The sequence below is a fragment of the Myotis brandtii genome, unplaced genomic scaffold (assembly GCF_000412655.1).
Source record: "Myotis brandtii unplaced genomic scaffold, ASM41265v1 scaffold594, whole genome shotgun sequence".
NCBI lineage: Eukaryota > Metazoa > Chordata > Mammalia > Chiroptera > Vespertilionidae > Myotis > Myotis brandtii.
This window is the reverse complement of record NW_005370240.1, coordinates 265,005-292,638: the sequence shown is the minus strand read 5'-3', so window position 1 is coordinate 292,638 and position 27,634 is coordinate 265,005. Positions and strand designations below refer to the sequence as shown.

The 27,634-nt window shown below is 36.4% G+C and overlaps 1 protein-coding gene across 3 annotated transcripts in view; it reads right to left on the bottom strand.

Moving 5' to 3' along the window:
* NOX4 (NADPH oxidase 4) overlaps window positions 1-27,634 on the bottom strand; it is a 154,682-nt gene that overhangs the window by 107,390 nt on the left and 19,658 nt on the right. For 2 of the 3 annotated variants that reach the window (XM_005879341.2, XM_005879340.2), the window contains exons 3-8: window positions 23,003-23,113; window positions 21,362-21,446; window positions 17,359-17,456; window positions 13,857-13,884; window positions 6,216-6,288; window positions 2,011-2,091 (exon numbers count right to left, since the gene is read on the bottom strand). In XM_005879341.2, coding sequence (XP_005879403.1) covers window positions 2,011-2,091; window positions 6,216-6,288; window positions 13,857-13,884; window positions 17,359-17,456; window positions 21,362-21,446; window positions 23,003-23,113 — 476 coding nt within the window. The remainder of the gene's footprint in view (window positions 1-2,010; window positions 2,092-6,215; window positions 6,289-13,856; window positions 13,885-17,358; window positions 17,457-21,361; window positions 21,447-23,002; window positions 23,114-27,634) is intronic. The other variant, XM_005879342.2, reaches the window with a different exon arrangement.

Genomic DNA, 27,634 nt, shown 5'->3' with positions numbered 1-27,634 from the left:
CATCAATTTATATATATATATATATATATATAGAGAGAGAGAGAGAGAGAGAGAGAGATCACAGCCAGAGAAGTCAGAAATCCAAGCACAAGAAGGATTTGATTCGGTGCTGTTTGCTTGAAGGTGGAAGGGGCCATGTGGCAAGGAATGTGGGCAGCCTCTAACAGTGATGGCGAGCCTATGACACGCGTGTCAGAGGTGACACGTGAACTCATTTTTTTGGTTGATTTTTCTTTGTTAAATGGCATTTAAATATATAAAATAAATATCAAAAATATAAGTCTTTGTTTTACTATGGTTGCAAATATCAAAAAATTTCTTTATGTGACACGGCACCAGAGTTAAGTTAGGGTTTTTCAAAATGCTGACACGCTGAGCTCAAAAGGTTCGCCATCACTGGTCTAGACCTATGGTACAGAACAAATCAACCAGGACTTATGAGGTAGAGATCCATATAATAGTGGTTTCTAAACCAGTGGTCTGCAAAATCAGGGAGGAGGAGGGGAGGATTTGAACATGTGCCCTGAAAATAATATACAATTAATGTATATGACCTAATGTACTGACAAAGTACACTATAAAACATTCTGAAGAAAGAATGAACAGCAGGTCTGAACCATTCTCCAACACTTCCCCTGGGTACACCTGAGATTAAGATAAATGGGGAATGCCAGATGTGTACCAGGCAACACTATTTCTTATTGGTGGAATGCATCTGGACCAGAAGGTTCTGTGAGTGAATTATAAAATCATTTTAGGACTCACAACCTCAGCTTCATATGTGCAGTGTGTTCTAGCAACTGAAGGCATCCCTTGAGGAGACCTGGGCTGTTACCAAGATATTGGCTCCTGTAGAATGTGAGCCTTATCTAAGGCAAAGTAGCCCATGTCTATCCATATGGTCTTGTCATCTTAAAACAGAGTTACTACATTGGGGGTAAGGGAGAGGAGATGGAAAATGGTTTCTGAACAATAATAGAGACTCCCACTGAAGAGGCACCTGGCTTTATCCTGCTGACATTCTGTGTTGCCTGCCCCGCATCCTTCTGCTACACGAAGTGAATGTCACCAGACAATGGCCTACTGTGTCATACTGGTGTGAGTGTCGAGACAAAAGTAAAGTCCACTCTGGTGATCATGCAGATGTATACATCCACAAAAAATATACCACTTTCTTCCTCTGACCTAATGGATTATTTCAAGCACCATACTTTTGAGAACACTGCCTGTGTCCACATACTTTTCAGAACAGTTGGGGTATATTCTTTGTAACAAGCTTAGGATACTTTCCTTTTTCCCTGTGATTTTTTAGTGTTTTGACACATCCTTGTCTTTGGTCATTGTAAATCTTTGGCTCATTGCAACTGTTATTGCCTCTAGGCCATTTAAAACTAAAAACTGGTAACTCCATCATTACAAATTCCACAGCAGTGAGACATAAGGAATTTCTGGAAATACAAATACTAAAATATCTTCTGGAAGTTCTTTACTTCTTATTTTCTTAAAGAAGTTATCAGGATATAGCTATAGGGGCTTTAAAAATTATAAACCAAGGTAAAAGTAACGCTTTTTCTCAATTTTAATATAGTTTTCTACTAGTTCCATTAAACATGCTATGCTAAAAATAAAATTATTTCTTCCATTCTTGACACTACCCTCAATTTCAAGTAACCAAATAATTTACCACTCCCAATGAAAATTCCTGCAGATGTATCTTTCAATATCCCATTTTTTAAATTATTTATTTTATTGTATTTTATTGTTTAAGGTATTACAAATAGTAGTACATATGTCTCCCTTTTGTTTCCTATTGACTCCCCCCCGCCCCGGCCTCCCCTTACCTCCAGCACTTGCTTTCACCACTCCCACCCCCCAGTGTCTTGAGTCTGTTGGTCGTGCTTATATGCATGCATACAAGTCCTTTGGTTGATCTCTTACTCCCCACCTCACCCTCCCCTACCTTCCTGCTGTAGTGTGACACGGTTTAAAAAAATATTTTTTATAACTTACCCTGAAACATGCAACATCAGCAGCATGTAGAAGACAAAGAAGAGATTATGAGTGTACCAGAAGATGTCATAGTTAGAAACTCTGAAAAAACAAAAAACTTAGTTTCAATGCCACTTCATATTCCATCTCACTGAAAAGAGTGTGTGTTTCAAACATGTCACAATTGAAAGTTCAAATATGAGATCATCTGAGATTTATCTATTATGTCAAAGGATTTACATACCATGCAAAGACAACGGGCAAAAAATTATACATAACACTATCATATTTTTGTATTTGAAATAAAGACACATGAAAAAATTAAAATATGGTTTACTTTAAAGATATGATGTAAGGCTAAGGAACAGTTATACTCGGCTCCTATGTCTATTTACTGTCCTTTCTATAAATATTCTCCATTTTCAAATAACTTCTAAAACAACTAATGTTCCTATCACAATAAATATTTTGAGAGTAGTTTAAAGAAAACTCAAGTTTAGAGAAATTAAGGAAATGTTCATTAAAGTTTTATATTATTTTCCTGGACAATGTACAACCTTGGTGCTACTGTCCTGCAGGAGAACAAGGAGCCTGAAACTAAAGGAGTATGATAAACACAATCTCTAGAATGTTTGAGACAAGTAAAAAGAAAACTAACAGTTATTTTATTTCATATGTCCGGATGGATATTACTGTATTAGAATCTTAGAGGTGGAGGGCAGATATTTGTAAAAACTTCTGAGAAGATTTGAATATAACCCTTCAATCCTTTTAGAAGCCTTGACTTAAGCAATGGCCAATTGATTCACATTTATTTAATTCGGTTCCTGCTATCACCAACAAGGTCATTAAACACCCTTGTCACATATGCCTTTTGCACATATCTAATTCTTTTATCATTTAAACTCCTATGAGTGGAATCGCTAGGTCAAAGGGTACACATATGCAATGCTTTTGACACACATTGTCCATTGCTCTCTGGAAACATGTTTATCAATTACAAATCCAACTTTAAGAGTGTCTTTTTCCTCAAACCCATGCTCCACTTATAAGTTTTCATTACTTTGGATAAGTGGAATTGGGTATTATTTCATTTGTGTGTTACACACTTTTAATTCTATCACTTATCAATTCATAATAATTATCCATTTCTATAGTGAATTTTCCTTAATTGTTGTGAGTACACTATTCAAAATTTAAGACTGTACTAGTTCCACATAACTATAATAATTTGTCAAATAACATGTTTACATTTCAATTTTTATAACATGTTGTTTTAGTTTACCTATTTTTAGAAAGTCAGATATTTTCTATATTTTTCTTGTCCATTATGAGATCTGATAAATAGAGATTTAAAGTCTCTTCTAAATTTTTAATGGTGTGATTTTTTAATAGCTAACTGTAAATTATCTTGAATTTCATTCACTTACTCTTTTTTTTCATCATAAGTTTGTGACGGCACCTTTATTATTTAGTAGGTTCTTATATACAACAAAGTGTCTTAACAAGGCTTTCTATCGTCTCTATCATTGGTTCAATGTCTTGGTTATTTTTGCAAGTTCTATCTGCTTTCAGTTATGGAAGCTTAATCACTTTAATGTTTAGTGAGCCACATACCCCCTTTTATTCCTCTTTGGGAACACGTGCTTGGATATTCCCTCAGATGAACTTTAGGATCACTTTGCTAAATTCAATAAGCAAACAGCATAACCTATCTTGGATTTTGACTTGAATTGCAACAAACATAAAATAATTGAGGAAGAACTCCATCTTTGCATTATATAGTCTTTATTCAAATCTCTACTGATTTCTCTCAGTGAGGTTATGTTTTTTCTCTATAACTTTCACTTAGTTTCTTCATAAACTTATTGGTAGATATTTTATGTTTTTGTTAAAATTATTAGTGCTATCTTTTTATTTTACTCAGTTTTCAAACTGATAATAGCTAGTATAAAAGAGATTTTTAAACATGTGTTTTGTAATCATTTACCCATTTTAACTCCCTTAGTTGATATAAATAAAATTTTCCATAATCCTCTTGAATTTTCTGGCTAGGCAATTATACCTACCTTTTTGGAAGTAATGATAATTTGTTGTTGCATTCTTTCTAATAATTCTAAATGTTTAATTTCTTATCATAATGCCATCCTTTAAAGAAATTAAAAACATCACTTTGTCTGTTTCATGATTTTCATAGGAATGTATCTCATATTTCACTGTAAGTATGAACTCAGTTCTGGCTTTTATACTTTTTAATTCTAAAAAGGAAATTAACTTTTAGTTAACTTTGATGAGAGTTCAGATTTAACAACTGCCATTTCTAAGTCTATTGAGATGAGAAAATATTTTTGTATTATTGTCCTCTGTTAGACAAATATATTACTTATATTAATAATTGACCCATGTTGAACCATTGGTGAATTACTAGACTACAATCAATGCCAGAAATCAAATAGTGAAGTCATATTTATTCACCTGATTTCTCTAATGTTTTATTTCCTTACTAGTAAAGAGAAAAAGTAAAAGATTATTTCCATGATCCATTTAAGAATTTCATGATTCTCAAAATGAAGCTTGAAGAAAAGCAGAGTTAGTTTTATAATCTCTTTTAAACAAATGAAAACATTAACAATTAAGACACAGTCTTAATTATTTACGTAAAAGCTCACTTGAGAACAGAAGCTGATCTTTATATTCCTTTCTACAACACTATCTCTCAATTACGGATTCTTTTTCTAGATATAGAACATTTACATATCCTTAATCTTATAAGTAAATATGTTAGATACCCTAATTTTTCTTCAAGAGCTCCTAAAACTGAAAAAGTAAGTTTTTGAATTATTGACCTAACTAAAATTAAATCTCTCCCACAAAATCGGCACCCTGCTGCACTAATGTTAGAGGATTTGCCTTTCTGTAAGGTGATTTTTAATTCTTATAAAAAGTCATAAAAATGGGCTTACCATTTGACAGCCATTCTCTATCTAAGAATTTTTCCATAGGACATAATTAAAAAGTATGCAAAGACTTATGGAGACTGTGTTTGTCTCACAATTGAAATACTGAAAAAATGGAATCAACTTGAAACATACAAAGATAGGGGGCTGGGAGAGTAATGTATATCTACATGGTAATATGCTGTGTCAATAGTAAAGAGAAAAAATGTTCATAACAAGATTTAAGAAAAAAGGAGTTTTAAAATAGCACATATAATAAAATGGTCCAATTTTGGTAAAATGCAGACTTGAAAAGACAGAGATCAGGAGTGTGAAAAGGAGAGAAAAAGAGTGATTTTGGTAGATGTATAACATGGGGCATGAGTGAGTAAAAGCAGGAAGAATGAAGTATACAGACATAATACCAGGAAGTGTATAGTGTTAATCTGATTGGTGAGATCGCTTGTGAGATTTTAAGGTGTGCGTTTGTGAGCATAGATGTGTTCAGAAGTGCAAAGATAGACTCATTTGAGCATGGTGTGGGGGACAATTACTTTCAAAGTGTGTTTGTGTGTGTTTCCATTATATTTCACACCTCAATAATTATTAGAATGACTATTTTTGAAGATTACATATTGTTTCTTCTTTTTGCTTTCTTAAGCAAGAAGTTTCACCAGTAATGTAAGATACTGAAAAATATTGTGTAAAACAGATGTATCCACCAGAAAGAACATGCGAAAGTGTTCATAAAAATGTGTGTCTGCAATTGCTCAAAATCTCATAACTAGAAGAATACTGTGAATGCAGATATTTCTGATTATTTTAGCAGATGTCAACTAACCATTTCTCCTAAGCTTTGTTTGGAATATTACATTAAATTACAGCAAAACGAACTCATAGCAGGAAATGAGTTGTAAACAAACTGTAAGTGCTATGTTCCTGTGCATACATGTTTAATTCAATCCCATGTCTCATAGACACATGATTCTCCAGAAGAACGCTCCTGAAGAACTTAAATCTCTTTGTTTTAAAAAGTCTCCATACACAATTCCTTACCAACCTAGACTATTTGACTAAAACAGAGATTCTTTTTTCCAAAACAGGAAATGATGTATATAGAAATGTCTTTACATCACTCTTTGTTACCCACAATAGTCTATTCATCAGAATACTGCACCAGCTAAGCATTCTGGCTAATCAAGAGTTTTTCTACACATGAAAATGAAGATAATCTGAAGAAAATAAAATAATCTGACCCATAATTATTGAGGTCGTTGCTCTGACACTCACCGAATAGCATATGTAGAAGCTGTAATCATCAGGAACAGCACCAATACCATAAAGACCCCTGTCAGGCCAGGAACTATAAAAATGTACATAAATACATTTTAACATAAGTCATACTGAGAAAAAAAAGTACAAAAATCATTGCCTTAACATCCAAAGTATTATGCTGCTCTCTGGGAAGCCCAATTCAAATCAGATATCTCCTTGTATATCTTCTCTCAAAAGAGCACTTTTTTAAATTAGCACAATTTCAAGGAACTTAAGACAAAATAGTCCTTTCTACCTTTAATAGAGGGTTTGTTTTTTTATTTTCATATATTCTACAGGTACCTACTATATTAACTGTTAGTAATTAATACATGGGACAGGATTGATATTCAACACCCTTACTGGTTTGATTATCCCTATCATGGCAGTAAACTCCTATTCTCTCCTTCCCTCTTTTATGTAACTAGCAGTTCCTCCCATTTTAATTTCAAATAATTTATTTTAGGCTTCTTATCTAGAATTAATTTTAAAAAATAAAGAAAACCTAAAGATTCCTAAAAACCACAACTTCAAGTGTAAAACAAAAAATATTAGAATTCAAGAAAAAGAATGACAGTGCTGATGTTTTCAGAACATTTGCAGAAATATTTCTTCTAGTAGGAAAACATGCTGAAATCAGTCCTTCTGATAAAACATTTTTAAATGTGAAAACATGTTAGTTTTTTTTCTCTTTTTTTATTGCTTAAAATATTACAATGAGTAGTACATTTGTCTCCTTTTTTCCCCCCTTGACCTTCCCCCAGCCTATAAAGAAAACCTAAAGATTCCTAAAAACCACAACTTCAAGTGTAAAACAAAAAATATTAGAATTCAAGAAAAAGAATGACAGTGCTGATGTTTTCAGAACACTTGCAGAAATATTTCTTCTAGTAGGAAAACATGCTGAAATCAGTCCTTCTGATAAAACATTTTTAAATGTGAAAACATGTTAGTTTTTTTTCTCTTTTTTTATTGCTTAAAATATTACGATGAGTAGTACATTTGTCTCCTTTTTTCCCCCTTGACCTTCCCCCAGCCTCCCCTACCCTACAAATCCAGTGTTAGCTCATATAGCATGTCTAAAATGAATAGCTCAATATTCTATATCAAAAAGAGCTAAAACCAAAATATTCTCATCCCGTGTTATCTTTTTACTACCAAATAATCCTGTCTATAAATTACCTTTATTTACTCTTAAAATCAGATAAGCAACAGTAACTTCTAACTGTCCTGAGAGATTTCATCTTAAATCCTCATAGAAAAGCTAATGAAACAATTCTGTCTCCAAAAGTATAGATATCTCCCCACTTCTCTGCTTTGCCAAGGAACCACCTATGAAACAGAAGGGCCATCATGGACTGTAGCAGAAGCAGAGAAGCTGGGTACAAAGTAAGAGCAATACAGTGCATTACTGTATTAGGATTCCAGAGAGTTAGAATCTTTGAAAAATTTAGAAATCTCAGTAGAAATAAGTTTCTACATGTAGAGGGCCACATGAGAAATAAGGGATTTAATCTTTGGATGGTTAATACTTAGTACTCTTTCCTCCACTCTTACCAATACACAAGTTGGAAACCAAACCACACTTGCCTTTCCCTGATGATATGCCTAATCCAAACCATCTCTTCTCTCCACTTCTTCCCCAGGGTACTCCTTTTCCCATCCACTTCCCTGTCGCCCCCAGGCAAGGACTTACTTTTTAGGGGTAAGATAACCACACTAGTTTACACTAAAAGACTAATAGTTCAGAACAATACTACTTAAAAAGAACAGCATGCCTACAAAATGGCCCAGTCTTCCCACTCCTAAGATATTTACCCAAGAGAAACAAACATATATCCACAAAAGATGTGTTCAGAAGTGTTCACAGCCATTTTATTTTTAATAGTTAAGGTCTGTAAACAACTCAAATCTCCATCAACAGATGAATGGATAAACAATTGTGGTATTATTAGCTGTACCTGGAAAAGTAATCAGTGGTAAAACACACACACACACAAAAAAAAGCCACAACCATGAATTGTTGATATATACGCAACCACAGAGATGAATCACAAAACTATTATGCTGAGTGAAAAAAGCCAGATCCACCTAAAAGGAAACCCAAAGAACATAAGCTCTATGATTCCTTTTATATAACATTCGAGAAAATTCAAATCATTCTTTAGTGATAGAAAGCAGATTAGTTGCTAGGAGGGATAGAGGGTAGGATGCATTATAAAGGGGTACAAAATTTTTTTAGAATAATAGATATATTTGTTCCCTTGATTTTGGTCATGGTTTTACAAGTGTAAACATATGTCAAAACCAATAAAGTAGAATAATTTACATATGTATAATTTAATGTACTTCAATTATAACTCAATAAATTTTAAGGAAAAAGAGGTCTTTCTAGCTTCAAATAATTAAAATAGATCCTTATTTGACCAAACGAATAAATAAATGATAGAATCCCAGATGGCTCCATAATGTGAAATTTGTGGCTGAAGGCCTTTCCAGTTATTTTATTATTCCAGAGATTTATTAACGTCTGCTGTGTCTACATATAAGATTTCCTATGTGGTTCTAAACATGTCAAGATTAGTTATGGAATGTTTGCAAATAACTTCATGAAGAGGACACCTGGAAAAAAAATGAGTGTGTTTAGAATAGAGGCATAATTTCCAAAGTGTATTATTGGAACACTAATTCTTTGGGATATTAATATCTATTACTTAAGGATTTTGAAACCATTCCTTGAGAAGTCACAGGGCACATTAGTGTATTAAAGTCTCTGAGAGGTGCTCAAGCCAAGAAACCAGTTTAAATTTGAACAGATATTTCCTCAAACATTTAACTAGAGAACTTCTTTTATAACAGAAGGTGAAAAATATATTCAAAAGACCTGAGAGGGTAAAACAGTTGACTTCAGTCATTTAAAGATGAACTAGAAACCCCAGACAACTTGAACAATGGTATATTTATTCTGGCAATATGACCCTGTTACTGTCCTTTTAGGCCAAACTGTGATCTCATTGAATCTCATCTGTAAACTAGGGAGAATCAATTCAATGCTTTTTAATGTTCTCTCAGACTTATGAAGTTATCTTTTTTTTATGCAAAGAATTCATCTTTTTTTCTATCTCCCAGAAGTATAAAAATACCAGAGTTTATAATTTACAAAGTAATAGACTTCAGGTCAGTGAAGAAGAAAAAATTACATATAACTAGCAATAAAAAAATATTGCAATTAGAGTGGTCCAAAAGAAGGGGTGGGGTGATATCTTAAGAAATTATGATTTTTTGTTTTTGGTCACTGGAATTAAACAGAGTTTGGCCAAAAAATTATCTAGGATATTGTAGAGCAGGCCTATGCATCAAATAGTAGAGTTAAACAAGTGGCTTTCATTCTTTCAGTGAATATTTTCTGGGCATCTATAGTGTACCAGAGAAAAAATGAATCCTGCTCTACAAGAGATTTCATTCTAGTCTGGGAGATGAGACACACAGGTAATTGCAAGTAGGGCATTATGTGCTAAAAGAGAGCTAAGCTTTATGTGTTTTTGAGGTACATCAAAGGTTACCGTAACCTAGCCTGAAATGACAGCTTAGCTAAATCTGAGAATGTTAGCCTCTATTCCTACACATAGCCCAAGAGTCAGGAAGCACAGGTTGGAAATTATTGGGTTAGTCTAACTTCACTGGGCAAAGTCACTTGCCAAAGTGAAGTACAGTGTGAACTCTTTGAGTCCTTCAAGTTATGAAGCAAAACCTATACTGGTTTCCTTAGAAAAAGACATGCATGAATTTTATTTTTAGTGCTTGTTATCTATGCATATAAGATCCATTAATTCATAGCCTTTAAATGAATTATTTCACTGTACTGTCATTTCTAGAAGAAACTAAGAGATCATTTTCATTCATACACAGATATGGTCAGAAATATACTATCTTGTATTTAATGTCCTATTCTTTCCAACCAGAACCATAACTGGAACCAAAATTGTATGTTTATGAGGGTTTTTCTAATAGGAATTGGATATTGTGCATTTACCAAATTTGGTGATAGGTAGTAAGTATTTTTGAGTGAATGAGTAATCCAATCTTTTAAATTTATTTTATTTCTTAAATTCTTAATTGCAATATTTTAAATATTTTTTAATTTAGTGAGTCTAACTATATCATATTTTGTGTCACTTGCACTGCCTTTATTTTCTATAAGATAATCTTAATTTCTCAGACCTAGGTTACAATGAAAATTTTTAAAGACAGAGAGAGAAAAGACTATGTAACATTGAACAAATTAAAATCCAAGAAACATGTCAATCAATACAAAAATATTCTTTATCACTAGAACAGCTGAAAGCATGTATGCACTTCTTCATCAGGAACTAAATATTTTCTAGGCGCTATGCCTGACAAAATTCAAAGATAGCTATAAAACAGTTTTTGACAGAGATGTATTAGTAAAACAAAACTAGATTAAGCCTATTTGTAGAAAGCAATGTCACTTATCCCATTACTATCCTTAGATTTTGCCTTGTTCTCTCACCTGCTACTATTCAGTGGGGTCATTCAGATGCCAAAGGAGCTCTAGCCTTATGCTTAGAGGGGTCCCACCCCACTTTCCAAACTGAACCCCTGGGAAGTGGATGGCTTGCTTTCATTAAATGATGTGGACTGAGACACCAAATGATGATAACATGCTGATTTTGGGTGATGCATGTGGTTTGCACTAACAGAAACTCCATAAAAATATTTGCCTGGGTCCTTGCATGCCCTTGGGACAGCACTGTCCCACATTGAAAAAGTTCATGTTCAAGTGGAAAAGACAGTCATATGTAATGAAATAAATTATTTGACAACATAGTATTTTTACTATGTATCTTTAGAAACACAGATCAAGAAGAGACCAGCTCTGCCTAGTGGAATGCAGGAGGAATTTGTGCAAGGCAGCTGAGACTTAAAGGTTGAGTAGGAGTTGACCAGGTAATAAAAAGACAGTAAGCTAAGAGAGTAGGCAAATATAGGTGACAGTGAGAAGTTATGCTCCAGAGGTCTGTAGAGATGCTCCATAAGGGTAAAACAGAGGCTCCCAAGGTCAATAGGAAGATTAATAAAGCACAGTGCCAGATCCCAGCCCAACAGACTCTCTAGGATAGAGCCAGGAAATTTGTGTTTTTAAGTATCGTCTCTACTTAACCCAACATCACTCATGAAAATCTCTGGGAAAGAGCAGAGGTGATGGGGTTTCATGCATAGGTGGAAAGATCACCTGTTTATATAGACCAGTGATGGCGAACCTATGACACGTGTGTCAGAGGTGACAGGTGAACTCATTTTTTTTGGTTGATTTTTCTTTGTTAAATGGCATTTAAATATATAAAATAAATATCAAAAATATAAGTCTTTGTTTTACTATGGTTGCAAATATCAAAACATTTCTATATGTGACACGGCACCAGAGTTAAGTTAGGGTTTTTCAAAATGCTGACACGCCGAGCTCAAAAGGTTCGCCATCACTGATATAGACACTAGAGCAGGGGTCCTCAAACTACGGCCTGCAGGCCACATGCAAATACAAATATTGTATTTGTTCCCGTTTTGTTTTTTTACTTCAAAATAAGGTATGTGCAGTGTGCATAGGAATTTGTTCATAGTGTTTTTTTAAACTATAGTCCGGCCCTCCAACGGTCTGAGGGACAAAGAACTGGCCCCCTGTTTAAAAAGTTTGAGGACCCCTGCACTAGAGGCTCAGTGTGCGAAATCGCACAAGACCCAGAGCCGCCGCTTTGGCGGGACCCCAGACCTGCCATGTGCCAGTAGCTTGCCACTGCAAGCCTCTGCACCATGCGAGCTGTGAGCCCCACCTCACCACGCAAGCCACGAGCCCCGCCTTGCCACGTGAGCTGCGAGCCCCGCCTCCCCACCTCAAGCACTCGCGGGTCGGGGGAGGGACCAAGAAGTGCTCCATGCACCTCCTGGTGACCCGTCATTTGGTCTTTCTGGTGTTTCAGCATTATGGCCACTGGCCTTTTATTATAGATATTAACTATACTAAGTGTCTTAATGTAACATTTTTATCATATAAAAACATTTTTTATATCTTTGTAAACTAAAAATTTAAAAATATTTCAAATGTTCCAAGGCTTCAACTATGCTGTGTGCTGTAGAAAATAATATCAAAACAAAGTTTTTATTTATTTCTCTTACATTATTCCATATGAACCAAAAACTACATTGATTTATACATAAGGTTTTATTTTTCTGCTTTTTATTCCCTCCATTTCTCATCCAATTCTTAGGACTTAAATAAAGAACCATGTTTCAATGAACAAAACTGTAAAAAAAAACTAAACTGCATTCCTAAAAGAAAAAGGTGAAATACTTTGCAAGGGGCAAATATCATAAGCCAGAGACAAAATATCTATATATATATATATATACAAGACCAGCGACTGGAATGGTGGAATGACCAGAACGATTGGAATGACCGGTGGCTATGACACGCATTGCAGCAGCCAATCAGCCTGATCTGGGCCCTGATCGCCCACCCACCCCCGGCTGGCCCGGCCCCTGATCGGCCCCCAACTCCACGATCGGAGGCAGGACCAGCCGCCAACTGCCCGCAACCCTCACCCCCTGCCAACCTGATGGGCTCCCATCGGGGCAGGCGGGCCAGACCTCACCCGTGCACGAATTCCTGCACTGGGCCTCTAGTATTTTATAAATCTAAACATCCATATAATTGTGACATGGATGGGGAAATCAACTGATTTATTGTTCTTTTTCATCATAAAATTATTGAAAAGAAAAACAATGCATTTGACAGGGCCATGCCTCAGTTCCATACACAACTCTGATCCTTAGTAGGATGTTATAGCCAAGCCTTTATGATACACCATCTCAACTAGCCACAAGTCCTAATCTCTGAAATAGGTGCTAAAAATCCTCCAAAATACAGTTTTCTCCTTTCATCGGTATAAATGTAAAGTTGAAAAGAGTAAAATTTTGGTATGAATTTTACTAACATCACAGCAAAATTTTTGGATATTCATATGTGCTTTGAATAACAAATTAACAGTCTAGACTGAGATTTCATGGACAATATGCTTGAGAAGAAAAAGTAAATTACAAATAAAAAGGGGACACATTATAAGAAAAATAACTGATTTTAATGACTGTTTCTCCTGTTTTATGGATTTGAAGATTATAAAATATCCTACTAAATTACTGAATTATCAAAGCTACAATGATGCCCAGAGTGTTTGGTGTTCCTTTCCAGCACCTTGAGGCCAGGAATCTGTTCCGCATGTATTATCTCCAACAGTACTTGCCGCAGCAGTGTGCACAAAACAGGTCCTCAATAAGCATATGGCATTATATTGCTTTCATTGGGAGAACATATGAAAAACAAATGCATTTGCTTACTTTTTCTCTTCATTCTAACCACAACTGTTCGCCTTGTCCCTCTGTTGTCATTGCAACTTTATGCTTGAACTCCTCCTACTATTTGTTCTGATATGCAAACGTCTATATGTTATATTTTAACATACATCTAACTGCCATACAATTTGATGATGTTTATTTTCAAAAATTTTCCTGAATCTTAAGAAAGAACAACGAATAACAACTTACCACTTGTGAAGAGAAGTTTTCTAGGATCCTGAGAAAAAGGGGGGAAAAATATTTGACTGAAAGATAAAACATTGGTAATATCAAATTCTACAAGGAATTGGGATGGGTATAAAGATCCATGATTTAAGCATTTAGAATACTACTCTCCCAATGGAAGTAAGACTCAAGTTTTGTAATGGTTTCATGATGCTAAAGGAGATTATAACAAGTGCAAATTCAACTCAGAGAAGTCTATCCATCTGAAAAATGAGAGGATGAGGAATGAGAGGGCTTAAGCTTTCATCTTGATGGCTAATTAAAAGCCAGGGGCTGTGGTCTGAAGTCCACTCTTTGACCAAATTGAAACTCAATATTTTTGGCTCTAATGTGGAAACATTAATACCAGGATTACCAAACTGCACCAACAATGTGTCAAGACAGTGGGAATCAAAAGTGATAAAACATCCAGGAAGGGTCGTACACTGTAAATTCAGTGCAAAGACTATTAATTGAGAATTTATGTTTCAAATATTGTGAAAAGTAGTGAGGATAAAAAGGTTCCTGTTACTCAGAAATGTAAAACATTAATATTGTGTTTTATTTAAACTACTTATCTCATGGTGCAATGAACCTTAGTCAACTGCTTTTCTATCTTCTGGGAAACTTAAATTAATCCCCAGTAAATTTATGGATTTATTTTTTTCAGCCTAATGGTGCTTGATACTGCTCAACTTGTGAATTTCTGTCCTAAGCCTCTAGTGAGTCTGGGATCAGGCCAGGCATATACAAAGTAGGAAGCCTTTGTCTGATACAATTTCAGGGGCACTGAGTAAGGACCACTGGCTTAGGAATAGCTCCTCATCCGGTTTAGGTCAATTGACTTCTACACCTGGCTAAAGAGTAATATAGAGCAACCAAATATATAAAGAACTGCTAAAAATAGAAGATAAGCTGAATGGAGTGGAATAAATAGCTATGGAAACTCAGAAGATGGAACAATTAATATGGCCACAGAAGAAAGATGGAATGTGAGAGTAAGAGATGGTTTCACAGATGACAAAATGAGGCGGATTCAACTAGGCCAAGAATTTGCAACCATCACAAGTTCAAGGATGGGTCACTGAAGACCTGGAGGAGGCAGACTGGAAACACAAAGCAAGAACAATAAAGTGAAGGGCACAAACCCATCCTTTTCAAAACAATTCATGGAAGAATATATCTGTTTATGCATACAATGTATGTGTGTGTATTTTTCATCTTTATCTAGCACACATTGCCTTTATCTAAAAGGTGCTCAAAAATATTTATTTTAAAAAAAGAGGAAAGGGGGATAAAAAGGGACAATGGAAGGAAAGAACTAAAGAAAGGAGAAATACAAATTTAAAAAATTAGTTACCTTTTTTCATCCATCAGTTTGGCAAAATGTTTTTTTTAAAGTGAGGTGTAGAAATAAGCATTCTGATAAACTTGGTAGAAGTGTGTCAACTGGTGAAGCCTTTTTGAAAGGAAATTTGGCAATGTCCATTAAAAATTAAAAATGAGTATGCCTTTGAAACCAAACGCTACTTCTATGAAAATGCCTAGCGGTAATACGCCAAAAAAAATAATTTATTGGCAAGTGGATCATTAGAAAAACTAGAAATCAACCTAAACATCTGTGAATAAGGAAAAGGCTAACAAGATATAATAGCCTGTTAATAAGCAGGGAATGAGATATATTTCTGATATAGCAAGTCACATTACATATATTTATGGAAACAAGTAAATTGCTGAGAAATCTGGATCATAAAATACCACTTAAAATATCTTAAGAGAAAACATAAAATAATTAACTGTGGCTATTTTGGGAGGAGAAGCTTTTATTTTTCATATACTTGATAGTTTTAAACTATTTTACACTGAGCATATATCCCTTTTAAAATAAAAAATAAATTTAATGACTACAAGTATTGAAATATTAAACAAAATTATATTACATTTTTAAAGTAATATAAGCAGTATAGTTATTAAAGACATACGAATTATAAAAACAAAAGAGAGAAGCAAAGAAGGCAAAGTTAAAAAAGGAAACTGCAGAGGATAGAGGGATGGATGGATGCAGTGGTAAGTGGGGAAGCGATGGCTCTGATCTGAAATCATTACATGAAAGAGCTTCCATTGTCCTGCTACAAAGTTGGACTTTTCAGTGGTTTTTAATGCCGGGTGCACACTACAATCACCCAGTGAGCTCTTTAAAAATAACAATGCCTGCCCAGCCGGTGTGGCTCAGTGGTTGACCATCAATCTATGAACCAGGAGATCAAGGCACATGCCCAGGCTCGATCCCCAGTCGGGGGCATGCAGGAGGCAGCCAATCAATGATTCTCACTCATCATTGATGTTTCCCTCTCTCGCTCCCTCTCTCTTCCTCTCTGAAAATCAATAAAAAAAAAATACATTTTGAAAAAATAACAATGCCTGACCCCAAACCAGATCAATTAAATCATACTGGCGGCTTCAAAAACACTATTATAGTCAAAGGGTTTATCAAAGGCTGCTTGCGATTTGGGTTTTGAGATTTGTTTCTATGTTTGTTGTTATTTTTTGTTTGTTTTGGGAGGGAGGTCAAACATATGAGCGGTATTAATCGATTTGTTTCTATGTTTGTTGTTATTTTTTGTTTGTTTGTTTGGGGAGGGAGGTCAAACATATGAGCGGTATTAATTTAGCTAAAACTGGTGATATGTGGTAGAGTAAACAGAGTGAGAGAGTGAGAGGAGATGGGGAATAACTCATTAAGTCACTACCAGCCTTAGCAGAACAGGCAGGGTTCTGATCAAATGGAAAACAGAGCCGTGGGGTTTTAATGCCGTCTTGGCATGAAGCAAGGGCTGCCCGAGGACAGAAAGTACTGAGCAACAGGATCCAACCAGGGCTGTGCATATGCTGCTCATCAGGCTCTGGCCTGGCCCCTCCCACACATGATTTCATTTCATGGGCGGCTGCACGTGGAGAAAGGCACCCCTAAGACAGGCACTGCCTGCTACAGAATTCAGCTCAAGGTCACCTGTTTCGAGGATTAAAAAACAAAACAAATGACTGAATCATTAAAACTCAATAATGTCCTGATTATCCAGGACCCTCAAATGATCCACCTGCTTTTCTGCCCTGTTTCCCCCAAGCATGGTTTCTGAGTGAAGGACTGTTACCCTGGAATGGCACTGTGGACAGTCTCCACTGCATGACAGGAATTAGACAAAAGCTGTGGGGAGGCAGCAGGCAGGCCTGTGTGGCAACCATCTGAACACTGCACATCATAGAAAGCAGACACTCTCCCAACTCCCATTTTCAGCAGAAGAGACTGTGAAATAGTGATTACCTATATTTCCAATGGAAAAGGAATAAAACTCAAGTTGACAACTGCATTTAAGAGCACTCAAAAGAAGCAGCAAGGTACACATTTTCTGTGAAACTGGCATACCCTCATTAGTCATCTCATGACCATGACGAGTGGAAGAAAAACGAGGAGACAGACACCACCCACCTCATCTCGATATCTTGCTACATTCAGTTCAAGGAAATCCTCACGGTAGTTCTCTGAGAAACTGAGGACATTCACCAGGTGGGCAGCCACATGCACACCTACGGAATCGCAACAGGCACAAGTCAGTGGGACTGATATTCAGGTCAATGGAGAGGAGTCAGTTCTTCCCTCTAAGTAAATACAGGATCAAACTTTGACAGCTTCATGAGCAATACAATTTTAAATTTAAAAGGGGAGTTTTAAAGACACAAGCAATCTTAATTATAGACAGTTTCAGTATTAAAAATCAAGTAAAGAAACTGAATTTCCAAAGGCTAGAATAAAAGAACCTTTGTAAGTCAAGGTTCTTGGAATGGCACTGTGGACAGTCTCCACTGCAATGACATGCACACACGTTCACACAGGCAAGTAATATAATAATATGGACATTTACTTATTGATTTTAAGCAGCTCCTGGATGTTTTAGATGTTTCACACCTTTCACATCTCCCCTAACTCCAAACCTATTATAGATCTTGTACACTTCACTGCCACATAACCTAAAATATAGGTTCATTGAAAGGCTTTTAACCAGTGAACATTTTTCACAATCTACAAATTCAAATCATAATGTCCTAAACCCAATAGTAAAAGTGTTTGGTAATGCCCAGCCAGCGTGGCTCAGTGGTTGAGTGTCAACCTATGAACCAGGAGGTCACAGTTGGATTCCCCGTCAGGGCACGTGCTCTGGTTGCGGGCTCGATCCCCAGTGTGGAATATCCCACAGTGCAGGAGGCAGCCGATCAATGATTCTCTCTCATCATTGATGTTTCTGTCTTTCTCTCCCCTTCCCTTCCCCTCAGTTGGAGATCAACCACAAGACTGAGATAGTGTAGCGTATTGCCATTTAATGATCAGTCTGCAATGGCACAATAAACAGAGTGCTCAACTGACTTGGAGCTCATACAAAATATAAAAGTGTTAGGAAATTGAGGTGAAAACAAATTCATTTTGGCATGCCAGGGAAAAAAGAAAATTATATTGAGGAGGTTGGACAAGGAAGGAGTAAATGACTTGTGTATTGGACGACTCTAATGCCCTCCTCCCTTTCTAACCTTTTCTTATAGGTGAAATGTGGCTTTAATTAACAGTACATCATAAAGAACAACAGCTATTTAGTTGGGAACCTGTCTTCCTGGCTATTGTATTGGCATATGAGCACCTCGAATTACTTCTCTATAAAATGACAGAATTACTGCTCTGGCTGGTGGCTCAGTCGGTTGGAGTGTCATCCTGTAAACCAGAAGGTTGCAGGTTTGAATCTCAAGCAGGCACCTATCTAGGTTGTGGGTTTGACCCCGTGTTGGGGGCGTAACAGGAGGCAACTAATCTATGTTTCTCACATCAATGTTTCTCTCTCTCTCTCTCTCCCTTCTTCTCTCTCTAAAAATTAATAAAAACATATCCTTGGAGGAGGAATGTTTTAAAAAATGACAGAAATAAGAGACTTTCTTAATAAGTGACTCAAAATTGCTTAGGAAACCATTAGAGTTTACACAAATACATGGAGGCAGTGATTCAAAATAAGACATGGCCTAGAAAGTACAAAACTCTACAATTCCCTCAAACCTAACATTTGAGATATAGATAGGCCAAGAGCTCTGAGTTACTCACAAAGACAATCAAAAGGAGAGAGGACTAGAATACTAAATAACCTAAAAATTATTTAAAGGATTTATAAGCTCCTGCCAGTGATCAAGTTAGAGAAGAGAGGAGGGTCTCATAAAAAGTTTACCAGGGCCCTAGCCAGTTTGGCCCTAGCTCAGTGGATAAAGTGTTTGCCTGTGGACTGAAGGGTCCCAAGGTTCAATTCCAGTCACGGCACATGCCTAGGTTGCAGGCTCGATCCCCAGCCCAGTCGGGGCACATGTGGGAGGCAACCAATTGATGCATCTCTCTCATATTGATGTTTCTCTCTGTATGTCTTTCCCCCTCCCTTCCACTCTCTCTGAAAATCAATGGAAAAATATCCTCGAGGGAGGATTAGCAACAACAACAAAAAAAAGTGACCAGGGAACTAGAAGTGGATTAATTAACAAGCAATGGCAAGGTTTCAAAGAAATAAAACAAAGAACATTTAAGTGAGACTCAACTTTGGCAAAGGTATAAGACATTATTTAAGCAAAACTATCTCCTACAGCTTCACCACTTCAGATATTAATAGTAAAAAAAAAATCCCTTTATTTAAAATTAAAGATTTATATGTTAACTACATACTTAATCGTCAAAAGCATAAAGGCTTCCTTTGAGGAATAGCCATTCTTTCTGAATTCTCCTGAGTAAAAGTTCTAGGTCAGTGATGGCGAACCTTTTGAGCTCAGCATGTCAGCATTTTGAAAAACCCTAACTTAACTCTGGTGCCGTGTCACATATAGAAATTTTTTGATATTTGCAACCATAGTAAAACAAAGATTTATATTTTTGATGTTTATTTTATATATTTAAATGCCATTTAACAAAGAAAAATCAACCAAAAAAATGAGTTCGCGTGTCACCTCTGACACGCGTGTCATAGGTTCGCCATCACTGTTCTAGGTGGTAGCTGTATGAGATACATTCACCTTCTTTATAAGGCCTTTTAGGTCAAAAGAATTCAGAGCTTCTGATTTTAGTCAGCAGGGAGAAAGCTATGCCAGGCACTTTGTATAGATTTTCCATGTAATTTTAACAATAAAACAGTGAGGTAAGTAGAATCATCCCTGTTTTACAGATAAGAAAACAAAGGTTAGAAAGGTAATTTAGCTAAGGTCAGACCACTAGCCAGGGGCAGAATGTAGACCCCCTGGAAAACATGCTCATTCATGGCAATACTCTACACCAACTCAGTTGTGGTTATTCTGCAACTGAACCAAAGAATAAATGAAGCTATGAATGTGCCAGTGTTTCATGATCCCCCCCCCTAGCTCTAATCCATCCCTAACCCTTATCACACCCTCGGCCCTCATCTCTTCCTGATGCGTACTCCATCCCCAGACTCGGCTGCATCGGAGTTCTAATCCCTTCCCTAAGCCTCTCTCCATCTCTCACCACCAAAGGGGGCAACTACCAATGGAAAGATAGATGTTCAGGAATGAGAAAGTAAAGAAATGCTTGGTAATAATTAAAAAGCTTAAAGTTTAATATATCTTGGTAATAGCTGTATCCAAAGACTCCTGGTTCAAAATGGCCTTACATAACTATCCAGACCAAAGGTCCCTAGCACCAAAATAGCTCTATTCTACAAATAACAACCAGATGAAAATGTAAGGAGCTATGCCGCTGAGATAATTAATCCCTCAGACTGTAAACTATTATAACAAATTCTACCCTAAGAACTTCATATACGCATGTTCTCCAGGCAGAAGTTCAGCTGGGGATAAAACCTACATAATCCATCTCCAGAGTCTATGCACTAAATCATATATTTATTACTTTCTGTTCCAAAATATTTTAAAGTATTATAGAAATACTCAGGATAAATTTTATTTTAAAATGATTCTTAAAAATCAAAAGATTCTCACTTTATATTTTAACTTGGAATTGAGCAGGATGAATTTCCACAAACTTTTGAAATATGCTCCTCTAAGCAAGTATCATTTTCAAAGAAATATTTATCAACTATAATTCTGGCTGGTATCGTATTCAATGAATGTACATTTTGCAATCCAATTTTGATGCATTTACACTCCTATCATATCATTACTTTCAGAGCTTAAAAACTTTTAGTTTGCTTCTTTCAATCTTTTTAAATTAAATTATTTACCTCTAGGAAACAATCATTACCAGCTTGGAGGTCAAACTTAGCATAAGACACACGTATTTTCTGTAGCACCAATAGACAACCCTCTTTAAAAACATGGAAGAGAAAATTAAGCTGTATAAGAAAATCACGAGTTTGTGACAGCAAATAGTTCATAGAATAATAAAAATACCATTTATAACATATGATTATAACATAATATTAAACAGCTTTTGGTTTTCTCACCTGAGAAAATACAGATGGTAACACCACAGATGATATGGAATGTTCTGCTTTTATCCAACAACCTTCTGGTTCTCCTGCTTGGAACCTACATGACAACCATTTACTATTGTAAAAATGATGCAGTAAATAACGTATGTGTATAAAGCTTTTCACTACAGCATTTTTACAATATCAGTGTTTTAGAAACATGACAGAGGCCTATCAAGCTAAAAAGCAGTGAGACAAATTATGATATATCTAATCAACGGAACACTCAAACTATTAAATAGAATGTGAGAAGACTTATTATTGATATGAATAAATGTGCAAGATTTATTGTTAGGCAAGAGTTATAAAACAGAAAATCTTATATTGTTTAAAATTAGTAGCATTCTATGTTAACATATCCGTAGGTATTTACCCCAAATTATAATCAGCAGTTGTCCTGACAGAGAAATGCTAGGAGAAACCTTCACTGATTACTTCAGATATTTCTGGAATTTTTGAATTTCACTATATATATATGATTTCCTTTTGCAGTAAAAATAAAGAAAGATTATTTTTTAAATAAAGCAATTCCATTTATGGTTTTAAATGCCTGTTTGATCTTAAGAAAAATAAAATGTCAAGCATCTTTGAATAACTATGTTTCACACTCAGGGACAATTCTTTCAGACATTAAATACTGAAGGACTTAGGTGGGCACTTGTCTTCTCCTGCCATTTATCTTCTCTTTCTTCATGCCAAGCCAATGGCCAGCCACAGAGATCACAACCTAGCATTTTACAATTAGGCAACCAAGAGTTATTTCCACAAATTGCCACAGTAAAAGCAAAGAGTTTCCAAATGTAATCACATGAAAAGGTTGAGAATTTTTACTGTAGTAAATCCAGTCATAGGACAGCAAAGTGACCTCACATTAACAACTCCTTTTAAAATATCAGTATCTATCCAGTGGTGCCTTACCATCTTAGAGAAGAAATAACCACAGCACAGCATACAACACACAAACACACACACACACACACACACACAAGGATACTTGACAAAAGAATTTCAAAGTGCTTTTCTGTTCTGTCAAATCCTTCATTTTACAACACTAAATATCCACACATGACACCACTACTTAATCAAGACGTTTTCTAAGCCTATTACGTGGCTCAAAACAGGTATGTATTTCAAGAGATAAATTGCCACCAACACTAACACTCACTCTATGCATTGCCCAAAAACCACAGGGCTTGAATGTGTTCGCGGGGACTGAACTAAATGAAAAACAGGATCGCGGTGAGGCAGAGTACTGTGGAAAGAGCTCAGAAGTAGGACTGATCTTAGCTCTGCCTTTCATTAGTCTCGTGATCTTCAAGTTACTTAAACCCTCTATGCCTCAGCTTCTGCATCTGCAATATCTGATTACAGAATCATTGTGAGGCTTCACAGCTATATATGTGAAGTGCTTAGCATAGTCTATGACCCTCTGTCTTTAGTGCTGTTTTCTGGAATAGTTCACTAATCATCTTGGCAGGGGACATGGTCTTCCCTGTCATGTTTGAAGCAATCGCTCTAGCAGAAAATCAGACCACAAGAACTAAGCAGGACTAACCTGCTGCTGTTGCACTGGATTGGTATGCTGCAATCTCTGACTAGAATTCTGTTTCTTACCTTCTGGGATCCTCGAAGGTAAGCAAGGAGTGTCCGGCACATGGGTAACAGGATGAGGCTGCAGTTGAGGTTTAGAACAGATGCGGAGGCTCTGCTTAGACACAATCCTAGCTGAACAAAGAAAGCCAGGGTCAAAACACAGCCAAAGACACAGGTAAACTGAAAGCATACTGCAGACCTCACCCTGCTCCCTTTAAGGATTGTGGTAAATGCCAAGTGTTGAATAACCTCCCACTTTTCCCTCACCAAAACCCCAAGAGAAACTGGTTTCTTTCTGCTCTGCACTGCCATAAAAGTTAGACCTCTCATTTCTACTACTGTTATTCTGGCCTGAGTACATTTTCCAGCACAAGGTCAATTTCCTGTTCCTCCCCACCATGCTGTTCTGGTATCCAAGAGAGCCTCCATCTATTCTTCACTTCCACACTGCCGCAGTGTTGAATCCTTTGTTCGTCGATAAGATACCGAGAACATCAAACGAAGCTTTGTGTTTATGTTTTCTATATATATTTGAGGTGTTTAAAAAAAATTGCAGTTGACATTCTCTCTCTAGAACACTCTGAGCCTCCACACAGCCCCCTTCCACACCACCACCTGCCTGTAAGCTCTTCACCTTACTAACTACCCATCTTTCAGGTTTCATCATCAGCACAACTCTAGAGTTTGACCCTGACACAAAATTAGGAGAGGTCCCAGATCAGCTGTGTCTCATGCAAAGCTAATCAAAACCACATTACACTTTTCCAAAAAAAAAAATTGTTCCCCTTCGGTATTGATGCAATACTTTTTTGGCAACTAATTTTAATCCAATTCTTGCTAGATTGTCATCTGCTATTGTCTGGTACTACCCACATTCTTCATATGAATAGTTTATCACTTGAAAACAAGAGACGAGGTCATATCTGTACACTTGTCCAGAAATAAGCATAAAATTACTATTTTAAGGATATTGGCTAAGAAGTAAGTGCAACTCAGATGCTTTTCTTATGTTAAAATGGTTCGTGCCCTGAGATTTCCAACTTAACTCTTGGCAAAATAGCAAGTCTGTTACACATTCTTTATTGTCAGTATATGAAATATTATTCCCAAAGGGGAAACCAGGTAATAAGTAGTGTCAGAAAAGCAATAATTTTCATTGACTTATATAAAAAATTTAATATTTCCAGTTAGGCTATTTCTATACCATAAGTCAGAACACCTTAGGGAGACTGTTCATTACATGTACCAGTAACTGGACAAATAGAATAATCCTCTACAGACTATCTTAAAAAATGTTAAATATAATTTTCTCACCTCAATCAGAAATATCATTATCCTTTGAAAGTGATGGGTTTTTGTTATTTAGGCCTCCAGAGAAATAGAATAATTTTTATCTCTTTTGAGCTGGCTTCTGTACATAAAAAAATTTTTAGCTCAAAGGATTTTAGATAATATTTTTGCCAGCAATATTAATTTAGCGGGACAATAATTCATTTAAAATATATCAGTTAAAAATCTACCATATTAAATTTAGGACTTAAGAGATACAAATAAGTTATCCAAATTTCCTTTGTGGTTCAATGCGTTAAAGAAAATTCTTATACTTCATTTTCTAACTATTTTTGTGTGTCTGGAGTGTTTTATTATGTTGTTTACATTAAATCACTCAGCAATTTAATTCAAAGTGGCTCTAAGTGTCCCCTTGGGATAGATTGAGTTTATTTTGGCATTCCCCTTCTTCCTTTAGATGCTGCAAGATCTAACCAGAAATTTTACCCAGGACTCATTTCCTCATCTGTTTGTTCTTGAATGTGCTTAGCTCTTTAAACTAAGATGAAAACACTTTGTTAGGTTATCAGAGTACAAATTCCCTCATTCAGAAGCTGTGGCGAAAGTGAGAAAAATGGAGACAGATCAAAGTCAAGTGGCACAATCGCCGGCTTACTACCTGGGTAACATTCTACAAACCAGGGCATCTGCTTTGTTTATTATTCATTCATGACTCCTTAAGAATAAACTGCCTCAAATGGTTTCTGAAAAGAAATGACTGCCTAACTTATGCGCCCTTCCCACTCATGGGAATAACTTGCTTCACCATTCCTTGGGACTTTAACCAGCTAGTCTAGTTTTCAAATTTCATTCAGGTTAGTTGTCACTAGATGGCAGTGTTACTTTCACATTTAAAATCCTACCTGTCAAGGTCTCTAAAATATAATGGAGAATACCGTATGTAATTTTTAAAACTATAAGTATGATTTAGATAGATATTAATAAAACATAGCTTAGTTCTTGCTGTAGACGGAATGTTTGTGTCCCAAAATTCACATGTGGAAACCTAATGCGATGGCATTTGGAGGTAGAGCCTGTGGGAGGTAGTGAGGATTAGATAAGATCATGAAGGTAGAACCCAAGTTATGATTAGTGACCTTAAAGAGGAGAAAGAGACCAGAGCTCTCCTCCCTCTTCTCCATGGGAAGGCACAGCAAGCCAAGAAGAGATCCCTCACCCGACAGTGAATCTGCTGGTACCTTGATCTTGAATTCCCCAGCCTCCAGAACCGTGAAAAATTAATGTTTGTTGTGTAAGCTACTCAGTCTATGGTATTTTGTTATAGCAGCCCAAACTAAGACAGTCCTATAAAAAAATTATAAGACACTATGCCATTTGAAGCAAGTGATGAATATATCTCCTGGGTATATCAAGTGGCTGGTTATTTTCCTAAAAATCTCAAACTCCTGGTTTCTTATCTTAAATCTGCCACTTAATAACTATGAGTCTTGATCTGGTTAACTACCCTAATCTGTAAAGTTGACAAAGATAAAATGTCTTTACCTTTAAAGTTAATATAATGTAATATACTTAGCTCTTAGGACTTTTGTGAAAAAAGTCTTTAAAAATGCAAGCACTATATAAAATGAATGTATCGCCTTAGGGTCACCATATCCCATTCTTCTCTAAATGTTCTCTTCAGTACTTTATAGGAAGTGTTCCGCTTACATCACTCACTCAACACATATTAGTGTGATTTGCACATATTGCAAGGCACCAGGGGTTCAACAGTGAACTAAGAACAGAAAATGCCTTTTGCCTTCGGATGCTTATATTTTAGCAGGAAAAGCAGATATTGAATCACATAGTTACATAATCAAATGTAAATTGTAACAGTGGTCAATGCTGTGAATGAGAAATACAGAGTATGAGATGTGTGACAGGACGTGAGATCTCAGTAGGACGGTTAGAAACACTTCCGTGCTCAAGTTAAAAATGAACCGAGGCCTGGCGGGTGACAGCAGGCGTCATCTAGGAATAAGAAGGCCATCCATGCAGAAAAATAACAGCATGACAACTGATGTGTGGCAAATGGGAGCACGGTGTGCACTTGAGAAATTACTAGAAGGCCAACATGGTTGAACTGGAAATGGAGGGCAATACAATATAAAACTGGAGAAGCAGGTAGCAGTAGACCTTGCTGGACTTTGTGGGCCATGTTAAGAATGGGTACCCTTATCCTACAATGAATGCAGAGTGACTGAGTCTTAAGCAGGGAGGTGGTATGAAGAGACTAGTATTTGATAATGATTACTCTGAATGAAGTGTGAAGAACCAATTGGAAGTAAGTAATTTTGGCAATTATGTTACCTTGTGTAATCACCACAAAAGCAAAATTTTGTTTGAGACAGGACTACATTTTATGGCAATTATATCTAAGTCTGATATAAAAAAAGGAAGAGGTTCAGTTTTGACTAAATATTTCACTAAATTTATTTTTGCTAATTCACTAAAATATACTTCTAAAGTTGGAGGAAAAACTCTCACACACACACACACACACACACAAAAACAGCCTAACCCACATCCTACTGTCCACCCAGTGTCTACCCACAACCCTGACCGAAGGTTGCATTTTCCCATAGACAGCAGCTTATCCCATCGTCAAATCTTCTCTTTTGTTTTCCTACACTTAGACGAAATCTGTCCCTGTAACTTCCATCCACTAGGTTACTCTACATATTCCCAAGACAGACATTCAAACATGGAAGAGAAAAGTGGAATGATTTCCTAGTCCAATTTTGTTTTCTTTATGCTAAACAAACTGGGTGCCTATAAAATTCTTCATACAATTTTAAGACTCGCTTATCATCTCAGTGTCCTTGCCCAAGACACAGACTAAATGTACACAGCAGCACTGAAGATCATCATTTTGCTCACTAAGGACATGGTCTGCTTATGCAGTCTAGGGTAACTATGTCACATAATGGCTCATCTTGAGTTTGCAACATATAGATTTTCTTGCATGAAATATTACTAAGCAATAACCCCCTCTATTCTATAGGGAAAAAATGGAGGTGTGAGAGAGCACATATAAATGCAAGAACTTTTTAGCTTTAGCCCATTGTATTATACTAGAGGCCCGGTGCACAAAAATTTGTGCACTCGGGGGTAGCGGGTTCCTCAGCCCGGCCTGTGCCCTCTCACAGTCTGGGACCCCTCGGGGGTGACCACTTGCTGGCTTAGGCCTGCTCCCCATGGAATTGGGCCTAAGCTGGCAATCAGACATCCCTCTGGCAGCCCGGCAGCCCTCGGGGGATGCCCACTTGCCAGCAGGGAGCAGACCTAAGCTGCAGTCGGACATCCTTAGCGCTGCTGAGGAGG